At 44.0% G+C, this 14677-nt stretch overlaps 1 protein-coding gene across 1 annotated transcript; it reads right to left on the bottom strand.

Annotated features, from left to right (window-relative positions):
* Positions 1–1508: 1508 nt before the first annotated feature.
* LOC125716550 (transmembrane protein 59-like) lies at positions 1509–13819 on the bottom strand. Its single transcript, XM_048988985.1, has 8 exons — positions 13538–13819; positions 12102–12207; positions 11816–11910; positions 9556–9708; positions 5071–5179; positions 4302–4413; positions 3598–3715; positions 1509–3312 (listed from the first exon to the last, which is right to left on the bottom strand). The coding sequence occupies exons 1-8, from the start codon at positions 13700–13702 to the stop codon at positions 3154–3156; spliced, it is 1017 nt and encodes a 338-aa protein (XP_048844942.1). The 5' UTR covers positions 13703–13819; the 3' UTR covers positions 1509–3153.
* Positions 13820–14677: the final 858 nt, after the last annotated feature.

Genomic DNA, 14677 nt, shown 5'->3' with positions numbered 1-14677 from the left:
GAGTCACACACTAAACCTCAGCCGCCCTGAAACACATTCATACTGATAACCGTCTAGCAAATAATGCCGTCATTAAATAAACTACACGAAACTTCTCAGCAAGTTTCATTTTGATTGCATGTTGGAAGTGAATATCCAGCCTCGGGGTGTTTAATCTCCTTACACTCACTTCTGTTCAGTGTTGGCAAAGAAACGACTCTTCACAATTGCAACACTGACAGCCAATCTATGGCGGAAATACCGAGAAGGATGAACAATCACAATACGCTAATAAAATCCACTTACAGGATCACAGGAAAAAGAAGCAAAAAGTAATAAAAGAAAAGGATTTCTTTTCAGGTCATTTACAACGATTCTTGTCTATTTCTTTACTCTACAATATAAACTGGTCGATATTTCCCAGAATATATTTTACACTTTTAAAAAGTGTGTGGCGTGATGTCACACATCCATTGTTGCAGCTTCAGATCCAGTCATGTGCAAAACTTACGATCTGCAGCCCCCATCCGGACCCCCAAGCACAGCAGTGCAGGATGCATTTTAACTCGGTTTCATGTCCTGTACCTCTGTGAGTAAACTGGAATACCTGGATACATGCATGTATCATGATCTTTAGGTAGGTGGGTTTGTTTATTAATACACATTGAAGATATTTTTTCATTCCTGAATTAATTGAAGTGCAGTGTACAGCAAAACATACTATTATTTATTTGTTTATGAAGAAGTAGAGGCGGTTGAACTCAACCGAACATGAATCCTATAAAAATGCCAATAGTTTTCAATGCCGGTTAGTGTTCAACACAGTTCCTCCCAGGGCAAAGAAGCAAGGCACCGCGTGAGCTTATTAATCATCTTTTACTCATTTCATGCTTTACATTCTATATATTATCCACCCTGTTCTAGGGAAGACTCTCCACCCAGCTGTAATGATTCATAAAGCGTGACTCACCAGACTAGGCCCTAACCATCACTGCTTATCAACATTTGAACTTAGATTCTGACGCACGTGATATGTAAAATTAGTTGACAAATTTGTCAGACTCAACTGATTTACTTTTTATTGTTAGCGCTTATCTCGAGTTAAAAAGATCTGGTACTTTAGTCAGCAGTCTGAAAGGTTAACAATTGCTGATCTCTAAATGCACGCATCAATGTAAGAGGGAAATGGTGTAAAGGCCACGGCGATCGCTTCTCGTTTATTTGTTATATTAATCAAAATAAGTCATTATAGGTAGCTTAGAAAGAAACAACCCCATGACTGTCATGACATACACACACATCAGTCACCTATGGCTTAATTATGCATAAATGACCCTAAGAACATGTCAGTTCCGTTTTTATGTGTGTGTGTAATGTTAAGTTATATTAAATGAACTTTCCCCACATAACAGCGGTTATTTGAGAAATATATCGGCTATTAAACTTTAATGTTTGAATGAAACTCTAAATATGCGAAATAAATATTTTCTTAAAAGCAAACTTAATAATGACAGTGAGGCATTGTTAGGTGTTTTTTGAAAACACTTTATTTTTGTTTAACTTAATCAAAAACGACCATGGTTAAATAGGACTTTTTGCTTTCAACACAAGCGGTGACCTTGCACCAAGCCAGTAGGCTTATTGAATATTGCATGACTTCAAATTGTCTTTACGTGTGCGTTTTCTCTTCTTAGTGATTTACATTATCGTACAGCCTATTCAAGTTTTATCTTGCAGAAACATACAAAGCACCATATTCATATTTGTTTCCTTCAAAATCTGACAGATATTGTATATCTATACTGTCGTAACAAAGACGCATGCATTGTTGCTAGACGCTAAGGAGTAAAATGAAACGTAAAAAGCAGACAAAAACAGCACTTAAAGAAACACAGAACTCAACACTTTGACCTGGTCACAAAAGCAAGATTTTTTTCCGGATATATGTATTTTTTATGTGTTCTGCAAAACATTTGCCGTACGTGTCAAAGCAGTTGTTTCAGTAGAACTGTGAATACAATAAGCAGGCTTAGTGCCTCTACTAGCTGAATTCCGACAGAAATAAACGCTCCTCACCCTCAACAGTTATCGATCAAAACTCTCTTTCGGTGAAACTCCTTCCCGCCTTGACGATGGCGTTTCCAGTCACTAACTTTGCTGCACGTTCGCTGGCCATTTTAAATGATGGATCTGTGCTACCGAGATCGCTGTGAGCCTTCAGACCGCAAATTAAAATTATGCAGGAAGCGTTTCAGTTAATCTCTGGGGCATCAAACTTATAATTTGGAGTGTAGGGAGCTGCCGGTCTCCTTATTGATCCTGAATGAATACATGAATAAATGAGTGCCTACAGTACAGTTCCCGTTCGGATATCCAGTACGCGGACAGCATTTTAATTCCGTTCCGTGCATCCTAGCTTAGACACGTGAATCACACTCATATAAAACACACACAAGCCCTCAACCAACCCTAGACAAACTGATAATCGTGTAGCACCTAATTCTGTTATGTGGCACGAAACAGTATTTTATTTCAGCTAGGTTTACTATGATTGGAACTGAATACTCACCATTGGGGTATTTCATTATCGCTTTGCACTTTGCTTATGTTCAGCGTTGGCAAAAAAAAAAATAAAAAATCACAGCTCACTACATCCCTGTCTGCCAATCTGTGGTTGAATGACCAAAAAGGGTTAAAAAAATTCAAACACACAAATCTTCTCTACCACAAGTTTCATTCATGGGAGTAAAATTAAAGAGTCTAGCCTGTTGAATCAGTGATTTGTCTCCCTCTCAGATCCCAGTCTGTTCACAGTTCAACAAGCCATATTTTTATGGTTTCATATACGCATCTACAAATCTCTGCAGTCTACAAAATGTATTTAATGGAATTTTCATCTTTATCACATATAGTACATCTTTGCTGGTAATCAAGGCAAGCCTGTCTTTCTCTGTTAAGGGACTAAACTACGTGATCTGCACAGAAAATCTACAACTTCAGCAGGACAAAACCGTGAAAACAGAAGCAAATGAATGATGCCGTGCATGTTTTCCTTGTGTGTGTGTGTGTGTGTGTGTGTGTGTTTTTTTTGTCTCCTCGACAATAAAATAAAGACTGAGATAGCACTGGGAACTGTTCCACATCAATAAATAAAGGACCAAACCAATTGGTGTCTCAGAGAATGGTTTTGTCCAGGTCCACTTTGACTGGCAGGGGGCCCGCCTCCTGGCCTTCATCTGATTGGCTGATGGCCACGGCGATGACCGGGGTCAAGGGGTAAGGGCTGACTTTATCAATGTCGTCCAAGAATTCCTTGTCTCCATTGATGCTCAGCTGGGACAAACAAATGCATACATAAACACATCCGCTGATTAATTCATACTCATTTCTTTGGTAGTTACAGAATTTACAGGCTTCATTGAAATGAAAATGGTGGGGTTGGTGTTACAGACAATGTCACACACCAGGGATGGGCAGCAGCATGCAGAGGCATGAGCCAGGCCTCTGCATACCCTATCAGGGGTAAAATAAAGCCCCTTACTGTGTCCCACCTAAAACAATCCCAAGAACAGCAACTCACTAACAGCTGACCCTAAGAGGTCCTGGCACGGTTTGTACCTGCGTCTTCACTCGCTGGTCTGGGGCCGTGACTAGACTGGCACAGCTGAGCCACAGCATCACCATGATTGACAGGAAGAGGCAGGCAGCTAGGATCCACCTGGGGAGGCCTGAGCGTCTGTGGGGGGGGGGGGGGGAGCACAGGCCATAGACAGATTGATTAAATAGGACTGAGGCGTCAGTCGTTGCTTTGGCCAGCTTTCATACCAACCTAACCACACGGATTATTTTTTCCAGGTATTTCTTAACAACTGGTACCAATTACTATTAATTAGACCGGATTGGATTAGTTATCCAAAACTAATAAACCTCCTCAAGAATGAATACTGCAACATGGTATTTCCTGAACACATGGTAAAATGGCTGCGATTTTCAAATTGTGCTTCAAAATGTCAATATCGAAGGCATGCTGCTAATTATGTAATTAAGGGAGGTATTCGGAGCAAAAACCTCTACATATTGTGCATGAAAGGGTCTCTTCAAGCAGGCATTCGCCGAACAGAAGAGACCATTGTGTGTCCCCCAGGAGCCCAGGTGGCGCTGTAACTGCTAATGACTCCCATGCCCTTTGCTCTTTGTCCTTTGCCTGCTGAGGATATATGACTCTGCTCCTGATTGAATACATATATCACAGCCATTTTGGTTGTTAAAATAACAGATGGTTCCATGGGGGGGGGGGGGGTGCGTAATGGGGGGTCCCTTACCGTGACATGCAGCCCAGGAAATCGTGGTCTGCGGGAGGGGAATCTCCACGTTGCCCATTGCGCCTCCCCTTCCCCCCTCCCCTGGTGGTCTTCTCTCCATGGTCCTTTGCCCCTGCATTCAGAAACAGAGCCTTGTAAAGTGCTTCAGTGCCCATCTGGCCTCTCACCTGCTTCATACTAAACATAAAAACCCAGGACACAGAAAAAGTATGTCAGATACAGGTCTGGAAAAAATTAAGAGCTCGCTCTATATTTTTTTAAATATCTGCATTTTTAAATCCTGGTTCTGCTGGCAGAGGCTACACTGAGTGACAGGCTGCTTCCAGGCTCAAAATATCTAAGACAGCAGTACAGAAGAACAAGGTGAAAAAAGAGACACTGGGAACGACCAGAAAGCAGCCAAGTAAACGGCAGAAAAGAACTTTCTAATGCCAGAGATGATGGTCAACTTATTCAGCAGCGCCTCATGAATCGGAGGATGACATCAAGTGACCTTCAAAAAGAATGGGAAACATTAAGTGGTGTGAAGTGCACTGCTAGGACAATTTGTATCAGGTTCCCTAAGCGTGACTGAAGACCCATAAAGGAAGGAAGAAGCCCTTCATTGATGAGAAGCAGGGAAGGGTCAGGCTGGAGTTTTGCCAAAGCAGTGTGTATTTTACACATAAGCATAAATTGAGAAATGACTGCAAAAAAATATTGTTGTGGTCTCTTAATCTTTTTCCAGAGCTGTATATCTAAGGGGGGGGGGGGGGTCCTGCATACCCACCCGTGTGAGGCCTGGGTGTGCTGGAGCTGACTGGGGTCCAAGGCTTCTCCGCCGCCTCCAGTCCAGGAGTCTGCAGTTCAGGGAAGGAGTACTCCATCTGCGGCTGACTCTGAAGGATGGAGAGCAGCCATTGCTCGGGGCTGGGCGGGGTGGGCGTATACCGTCATGCATACTGCTCATATCCATCCGTCTCTTTTCAGTAATCAATTACTCCAATAAGGGCTGCAGTGATCCAGAACCTTCCCCATACAGAATTACACACTAATGCAGAGTGGTGTTAAGTATATTAAGTATACACAGGGTCAGGCTCCAGAAAGCGTTAGAATAAGATATAAAATATATACAGGCAGTCCTCAAGTTACGAACTAGATCCGTTCCCCAAGTCCGTCTTTAACTTGAATTTGTAGATAAGTACGAAAAATAATAATACAGTACAAAACAATAATGATGCAGTGGAAATAATAATGATGCAGTGGAAATAGCCACATACAGTATTGTACTGCACCTCGAGTCGACGAACCGCTGAAGTTGCACAATGTTTTTATAAATGTCACAAAGCAGTGGGCATGTTCGTTATTATGTTTCGTTTTATTCGACTCATTTTTCATTATGGCAGTCTATCTGTAAGTCAGACGTTCTTAACCAGAGGTGGAAATTTCATGTCCAGAAAGAAAAAATCCAGACCGCAATTTAGTTTCAACCAATCAATTGAGCATAATGAGTCACAGTTACAGAGCGCTCAACTTGTTGGTTGGAACAAAATCACGGTCTGGACTTCTACTTTCTGGCTGTGAAATTTTCCCCTCTGTTTTTAACCCAGGGGTTGCCTGTATATAGGTCCAAAAACGAGAAAGCTGGATCGCTGCCGACCCTTCACACTCACAGCTTTCCGCCTCTCCCTTCTGGGATGAGATTCTGGTCACTAAAAACAGCACTTCAAGACACAAATGCAGTGTCTTTCCCCAAGCAGTGGCCTTCCTGAACATGCCCCTGCACGCTTAGCACCAGTGACACACAGCACTGCACCCATCCATTTTCTGAAACTGTGTATCCTGTTCAGGGTCGCATGGGGTCCGGAGCCTATCCCGGAAGCAATGGGCACGAGGCAGGGAACAACCCAGGATGGGGGGCCAGCCCATCGCAGGGCACACTCACACACCATTCAATTGGGCAATTTGGCAACTCCAGTCAGCCTCAGCATGTTCTTGAACGGTGGGGGGAAACTGGAGTACCTAGAAGAAACCCTATGACGACATGGGGAGAACATGCAAACTCCACACACGGAACCCTGGTGGAGACTCCAACCCAAGCTCCAGAGGTGTGAGGCAACAGTGCTGACCACTGCACCACCACACCACCCCCAGCACTGCAGCATACATACAAAAGTGCACACTTAGTACCGCTGCTACCCAGCACTGCAGCATACACTGCACATTAAACTCTTTTACTGTTTGATGTTGATTGTAAGGTGCTAGTTGATTATGAGATGGTTTATGTTCCACTGTACTTTGTATTCTCTGCCCTGGTTGGTATATATCACTAGAAGCGCAGTGCCAAAGCAATTTCCCTGTAAGTGTGAATGTAAATGGCCAATAAAGTTGATTCTGATATTCAGTCATCCTTGATTTAGCAGCCAAAAATGTCAAAATATCTGTTCTTTATAGAACAGCTCAATAGTGCAATTCATTTTTGAGTTTTACTATATGCAATCATTCGACAGACACTTATCCGAAGTAGCTTACAGTGATTGTGAGCAGGGATGCGTTACCCATTTATACAGCTATGTACAATGAGGTGGGGGCAGATCTGACACTGGCGTAACACACTTTAGTGATTTAAAAGCGAAGATCTATGTAAAGGAGGGACAAATTATGCCAAATTAAATATTTGAGGGTACATCTCCTGCAGCATCTTGAAGCTGCACCATTCTGATGACAGTGCAAACTAAGAACTATTTTGCCTAGCAAGCAACATTTCTCATTTATCTCAGAATTACGGAATGAACAGAGGATGAAAATACTGCTAAAATGTGAACGGAAGGCAAAAAAAAAAAATCAAAAAATGAGGCAGATTTTTGTATGTAATGGCACTCCTGTGCCGTCCGCATTTATCTGTAAAAAGTGGAGAATTCCCGAGACAGCTACCCATATCTAGATGACGCCACCTTAAAATATCTCCTTTGCTCCACCTTAAAATATCCCCTTCGGTCCTCTCTGAAATACAAGCTCTGCTGCAGCCATAAATAAAGCCGTGGGCACTGAGACAAAGGAGAGGGGAGGCGCTTTAGGAGAAGATGCTCAGAGAGATGCCCTCTTTCTGTCTTTTTTGGGATAGCACACACCTCCCGTCAACCTTCCCCTGCCCTTGCAGGGTCAGGACTAGAAGACGATTTTCAGCGCCTAGTAGGTCTGAATCTGAGTCTCCAGGAAGGTGGATAAAAATGTGATGGGGGCTTGTTTGTGCCTCTTGACCTTTAGCCCTTGGCGCTGGGATACATCTACAGCACAATAGCCATGTGGCGATCATGGAAACCCGTCAGGAACTGGTGTGTGTTTTCAAAGTCCATTTCAAATGGCACCCAACCTGTTAGCACTAAAGCACATGCACACCCTCACATTCCCACAGGAAGGGTATCGGTAAGAAATAGTTTCATGGAATGGGAATCATGTTTGTTCATTCTGCTACTCCTTTTTCATTATGCAAAAAGTGTAAGTAACTCTAAAGATCAATTTGAAAATGTGTTTGCAAGGAAAGATAATACTCGTTGCCGAATGATGCAATGAGTGAAATGTATACTGAGGTACCTGCTGTTAGTGCAAGGCTTCCTACAGTATTCGGTTATGCACAGAAACCTGAGGGTAGCGATGAAGGTACCCCGCAGTGACTGCGGCTTCTGTTGTGTACGAGGGCATTTATCATACTAACACGGCACCTGCGACAGGTCACGCCTACCCGTGCAAAAACGCAGGCGCGGTGCTCAGATCCTGACCTGAACTGAGCCTCTTCCTTAGTATTGAAAAAAATGCTGATCCCGTACATTTACTGTCGTCACTGCAGATATCTGCAGCTGTTAAATGCGGAGTGGAAACCAAACCGAATCCGAAGAGACGGATGAGCCGAAGCGAGCTTCATTTTAATGGGTCACCTCTGAGCACGACGAGATGCAGCCTGGAGATCTTTTTTGGAGTGTTTCAGTCCGAACCCCCCCAACATAGTTCCAGTGGATCAACCGCACATGGACCACAGATGGACCTGGGTAAGCAGAAGCAGGCTAAGGGGGGGGGGTGCCTAAATGCCAGGGCCGCAGGCCCCAGACAGATATAGCTGGGCTGATGTGCATCTGTCATGCATTACTGGAGTGCATGCCCAAAGGTGCCCCACACCCTTTAAAAAGTTAAGGGGGGTAGTGGAATCTTTCCAAATTATCCAATTTCCCTCACTTGGTCATTCGCAGGATGGTAACCCCCCCACTGATCCACAGTAGCCTGGACAAGGTTCTCCGAGCGGACAGGGAACCTCAAACGAGATACGGAATCCAGCCCACAAAAGCTGCTTTTCCAAAAATTCGCTGAGGTTCCACCGTCAGGAGCAGATATCTGGACTCCAGCTTTGAGACTTGAGCTTCTGAGACCCACGATTCCGAGAAGATCCAGGCCACCGTGACGCTCGGGCCTGGAATGTGGCTCCCGCACCTGCGACTCTGAGACCCATCTGGCTCTGAATCTCTCCCCTCTCTAGTTCATTTGAAGGCCCCTGATGAGAAGATCTGCCAGAACACAGGCTTCATGCTGCTCACAACTCAAACAGTGGGTTGGGGCAGAAGCCGCACAGACATCTGGCAGCGCTGTCAATCAGAGGCCAACACCAGGGTCCCCCGCCCCCCCCCCCCCCCCCAACCTCCCCAAACCCTCCTAACCCATCTGCAATCAGGCAGCCTGCTACGTTCGAGCCTAATTTGTTCCACATGCCAAAGGCTGGTTTGATGGCCGGCGTGAATCTGCCTTCCCACATACCCGCAATGAGCCCCTCCTCTCACACCTCTGCTGGATCACCATGGCAGCATCTGACCCTCCCATCGCAACATCGGCCCTGCTTGACATCACCTGGATTACGAATTCGATCCATGAACACGCTTTTCTCATTTGTATTACAAGCACTGTTTACCGTTTCCCAGTTACCGTTTATGCATGTTTAGTATTTTTTGAAGTTTCAGTCCACTGGTAGCCCAGCTGACAGGGCCCACTGAGTCTGCCGTCTGCAGTGCTCCCCCCCCCTGCCCCAGCCACCACCACCACCATACAGGAATATCTTACCCCTCACCACTATGTCCAGTCAAAGCAGCTCAAGTACTCTCTGTACCCAAAGCGGTGCAGAAATGTATAGAAATACCGCAGCCAACCAGCAGGGGTGCAGTGCTTAAAAACTGAAACACCGTCTTTGTTTCTTGGGCAAACTTCCAACTGCATTCACCTTGTGCTGCCTTACCTGGAACACGAGCACCTTTCCATCGTCCGCTTGCAAGTAGAAAGTCCAGGTGGAGGAGATGAAACTCTGGGCAGAGCTGACGATGTCGCTACACCAGCCGGACAGCAAGTCCATGACGGACAACGGCTTGGAGCGACGCATCAGGGCTTTCAGCTGCACGAGGGAAGGAGATTTCTCACCACACTGCACAATAATGTTACACAAAGACACACTACACACTGATGCAATGTTAGTGCATGCTGCTCACTCACTCCCTCTAGTGTCACGCTGTGTTTTATGCTCTGCAGTTACACACTGCACACTCATGTGTGTGACACTGAACAGTGACACTGTCTAGTCATACATGATTCACATGCTGCACATTTGTGCTACACTATACAGACAAAAGAATTGGGACACCTGGCCATTACACCTACAGGAACTTCTATGACGTCCCATTAGAAATCCACAGGCATCAAAGTGGATCTGGTCCCCCCTTTGCAGCTATAACAGCTGCCACTCTTCTGGGAAGGTTTTCCATAAGGTTTTGGAATGTGTCTGTGGGAATTTTGCCCATTCATCCAGAAGAACATTTGTGAGGTCAGGCACTGATGTTGGACATGAAGGCCTGGCTCACAATCTCCGTTCTAGTTTGTCCCAAAGTTGTTCAGTGGGGTTGAGATCGGGGCTCTGCGTGGGCTAGTCAAGTTCTTCCACACCAAAGTCACCGAACAAAGTCTTTATGGACATTTCTTTGTGTGCTGAGGCTGGAACAGAAAAGGGCCTTTCCCCAAACTGTTCCCACAAGGTTGGAAGTAAAGAATTGTCCAAAATGTCTTTGTATGCTAAAGCATTAAGAGTTCCCTTCACTGGAACTAAGGGTACCATAACTTATCATATCTACCAAACTACAGTTGGCACAATACAGTCAGGCAGGTAACGCTCTCCTGGCATCTGTCAAATCCATACACGTCTATCAGACTGCTAAACATCCACTTTGCATTGTGCTTGGTGATGTGAGGCTTGCATGCATCTGCTCCTGGCACGGAGTGTTTGTGCTGGGGTTAATGCCAGAGGAAGTTTGGAACCCTGCAGTTACTGAGTCAACAGAGTGCTGTGACTCTGTTACTGTATGTGATCTGCCACTTCGTGACTGATTTTCTGTTGTTCCTAAATGCTTGATTTTGTACACCTGAGGTTATGGGTCTGAATACAACACCTGAATTCAGCGATTAAGAGGTGTGTCCCAATACTTTTGCCTATAAAGTGTATGTAATTACACGCTATACACAGCCAGTATTTGTGGACTAAATTTCAATTTTTGTGCTTTTTTTCTGCGTTTAATCTGTAAACCACATTCAGAAAAACAAGAGATGGTAAATGGGAGAAGTTTTACACGATAACCACAGCAGCTGAACATCATGTTCCAGGAAAGTAAGTACTTTATGAAGTCTTGGGCCTCGGACCACGACCCCGGACACCAGAGGCAGTGAGGAGGGCTGACTAAATTTTCCTGCCGACTACAGCAATAATTGGCTTAACACTGATACGGAAGCTTGCATTGGAGTGACAGGTGAAGATCGGAAAAGGGCCACGAGTGTTTTTACCCTGAATCGCTGCAATAATTTCACTTTAGCTTGTCCAGTTGCTGTGGCAGTGCGGAAACAGCCGATTAAGCGGCAGTGCCAGCTGCAGTACGGCACTAACATACATGCACTGGAAAACGTATTTCAGCACCATATTCATGTCAACGTATCTTCAGCCAGTCATATTAAATGACATCAATAATGTCTATAATAATATTCTGATTCACAGGGTTATATTGCTGTAGCGCGACACTCCTGTATAATAAGTGTGAGTTCTGCGTCTTCAGGGTCTCCAGCTCTCAAGCATCAGGTGTGACACTCACGCTTTTACGCTCATGCAAGAAATCTCAATGCAAATCTATATTATTGCATTATAGACCTAAAATAAGCTGCCTCAAAAGTGCTGGGACAGTTTGCGAGCCCTACAGACTATTTACGAGGTAATAAAACAGTTACATACATGTAAATGTATGTGGATGTGTGTGCAGTTGGTCCGGAATTGAAAATCTCACTCCAGCCAGCTGTCCAAAGTTGGTGACACTGAGCCGTCCTGAACGGTGAGAATGTGTCCGGCTGTCCCAGAGATACCTTCCAGGTAATGTGTCGAAGGAGGTGTAAACCTGCAAAGCTGCTGGGCTGATGTACCAAGCGAAATGACATCATGCTGGTGCTGGTGAACACGGGGAGGGACTAACCTTCCTCCTCTCGCTCTCTGCTGCCGTGGGCTGATTCTCGCACCCCTTCCGGCAGCCCTCCTGTTCCAGCAGCTGAGTATACGCCTCTTGGCAAGCTGCACGTGCACATACAAGCGAAGATCCCCACATTACCCCCCGCTGTGCAGACTGATGGAATGATTGGACCATTGACCCTCTGGTCAGCCCACACCATTCTAATCCCACTGTGCAGTCAGTTACTAGTCAATCACCTGACACTAAGTGACAGTTCTTAATTCAATATGCCCCACACAGCCAATTTTCTTACCTCCCTGACATTCTTCCTTGCTGGCATTGGACCCCGCGTTGCCATTCACAAACTTACAGATGGAGTAGAGTCGGCAGCCACGGTTACAAGCGCTCAGTACGGAGTCCTGCAGATGACGAAACGAACAGCGCTTTGAACCAGAAGTGGCCTCGTTACCAGTTAATGTTAATAAACACACATCGCTGCCTAGTTATATTTTTTTACATTATTATATTTAAAACCATGCCTCCACTTATAAAAATGATAATGCTTGCGATTAATCGTAATATTTACTACCTACAATCCCTTTCCGCTTCTTCATCACGATATTTTCCGAAGCCAAACGGTATACATCATCATTATTACGCGCGAAGGAAATAATTTCTTCCGGCGAATATTATCCAACCCTAATCATACATAATAGAATTTAAGTATCACATCGTTTTCTTAAATTCTGCACTACGCCTGAATTGCAATCAGTGTTTAAATATTTTTTTCTGTTGCAGGACATTGCAGCTGCAGAACCGAAGAGCCATTTTAATTGCAAAGAGTTCTGACAAATGACTGCAGCAAATGCACAATTTACGATACAAATAATGATCGTGTCCAAAGATTCAAGTTCGTATTATATTACTGCCGCCGTGCTGCTGGGCATAATCGATTTAAATCTAAATATTTTGTGCAGCTTTGCGGACAGCCGTCTAATGTTATCATTCGGACTGGGTTGTCATAATCTCGAACGAAGCCAAATGACAATCTTCCCATCTTTGACAAACAGGAAGTGGAAATAATGCGGAGGCAGGAAAATGGGCTAAAGCAAAAAAAAAAAAAAAAAAAAAAAAATCTAGTGGTCGGTGTGAGGCTATCGATTCCTATCTCCCCAATGCCAGGACTAACAGCCTCTGTCTCGCCCTTTCGCAATTAAACACCACCGATGGTTGCCAAAAGAACTGAAATCCATTTGGCTTTAATAAAAATATGAATGCTTATTAATAATACAGATTTAAGAACTGAACAAAAGGAAATCGGAAATTATGTCAAACGGAGAGGCACCTCATACAGAAAGCTTCCTGTACCATTTCCATTAAGCAAAGAACAAAAATGCGTCATATAGCCCAAATAAATTAGGATCGGTACATGTCAGTGTCAATCGCGCCAAGTAGTGTCCGAAAGCAATAACTACAAAATCTACGCCAATATGCCTATGGTAATTGCTTTGATAAGGCAAATAATTTAGAAAGCAGCCGTCTGTTTTACGCATCTGATATCGCAAAGTAGGTTGCCTATACGCGATAACAAATGGATACCATCCATTATCGAATAGCTTGGAAAATACACTAGTTACGTTTCAGCTCAACGAGGTTTTATTTATAACATACTGGACATCATTATTAAGCAACTCGTCGTTTTTTTCCACGTGAATGCAGAATATTTCACCGTGGTTATGTGTCACTTACTTTAATGAAGCTTTTGTTTATGACGGTAGTCAGGCATTGCTTTTTGCAGTAACTGATGTCACCCAGCTGGTTGTCAAACGGATCGGAGGTCGCCCTCGCCAGCCCGGCCAGAAGCAGCGAGACAAGCACGGTGGTAATGCAGACCCTGCCGCCGCATTGATGCATTGCGAAGCCGGATTTAGTGCCTACAATATCAGCCAGCGAGAGCTCAGTGGGCTTGTGTGTCGGATCCTCTCCACTGGGGCGAACTGTGCTATAGGTCCGTGATGTCGTCACTCCCCCACCCCCTCCAGTTTACACTCACACACTCGTGCATTTTCTCCCCTCTCTCTCTCTCTCTGGCTTCAAAGGCGAAAGGCACGGACCTGCAATTTTTGTAAGGATTGATAAGTTTGATAACCATCTCAAAAATGTAAATGCGCTTCGGAGTGAAAAGCAACACAGCAGCTCTTATCTCCATTACCCGCGTGACCGTCTCAAAGGGATAAAGGACCATCAATGGGACACTGGTGAATTAGCAGTGACGTCTTCGAGTACAAATCTTAAAAAACTCCTAGAGAAAATAGACTGCAAAGGAACGCAAAAATTAGTGTTAGTTGGGGCGCTTCATGCGGAAAACGACAAGGAACACATCGTAAAATAAATTATATACTTATATAAGAAAATGAAATATCTTTTCAATTACTCACAAAAACAGCAGACTAGGCTATATAAAATAAGCGTGACAGCATACATATAAGCCTATTAGTTTCCGCCAAACCTTTACTTTCAATGAAAAACATTTTTATTCAATTTTTGAGGAACAATTTTTGGAGAATCACAAAATCTAACTACTTCTCGGGACCAATAACTTTTAACTTTAACTAGTATATTTGAAGATGCATAGCATTTGCAATAAATGTAATACTTGCACATTAATAAAAGTTCTTTTCTAAACCCCTTTCGTTTCATGCGAGAGTTTCAATGACACAATTGCCTGTTACAGTAATTCAGCGACTCTCTACCCGGTAATTGAAATGTGCACACCGGCGTGTCTACGTCACTGACTTGACAGATTAATAAACAGTAGCTCATAATAAATTGTATTAATTTTGAGAAAACATATTGTGATGATTATGTTGACAGAAGTATATTACATCA

The sequence above is a fragment of the Brienomyrus brachyistius genome, chromosome 21 (assembly GCF_023856365.1).
Source record: "Brienomyrus brachyistius isolate T26 chromosome 21, BBRACH_0.4, whole genome shotgun sequence".
In the NCBI taxonomy this organism is placed as follows: domain Eukaryota; kingdom Metazoa; phylum Chordata; class Actinopteri; order Osteoglossiformes; family Mormyridae; genus Brienomyrus; species Brienomyrus brachyistius.
Note: the sequence above shows the minus strand (reverse complement) of the source record. Positions and strands in the feature narration are given on the sequence as shown.

Excerpts from the sequence above, each read along its gene's own strand:
- LOC125716550 (XM_048988985.1), bottom strand. The coding sequence starts at position 13,702 with ATGCATCAATGCGGCGGCAGGGTCTGCATTACCACCGTGCTTGTCTCG. Across the intron at positions 11,911-12,101 it reads CAAGGAAGAATGTCAGGGAG|CTTGCCAAGAGGCGTATACT; the intron begins GTAAGAAAATTG and ends GTGCACGTGCAG. Across the intron at positions 5,180-9,555 it reads GAAAGGTGCTCGTGTTCCAG|AGTCAGCCGCAGATGGAGTA; the intron begins GTAAGGCAGCAC and ends TCCATCCTTCAG.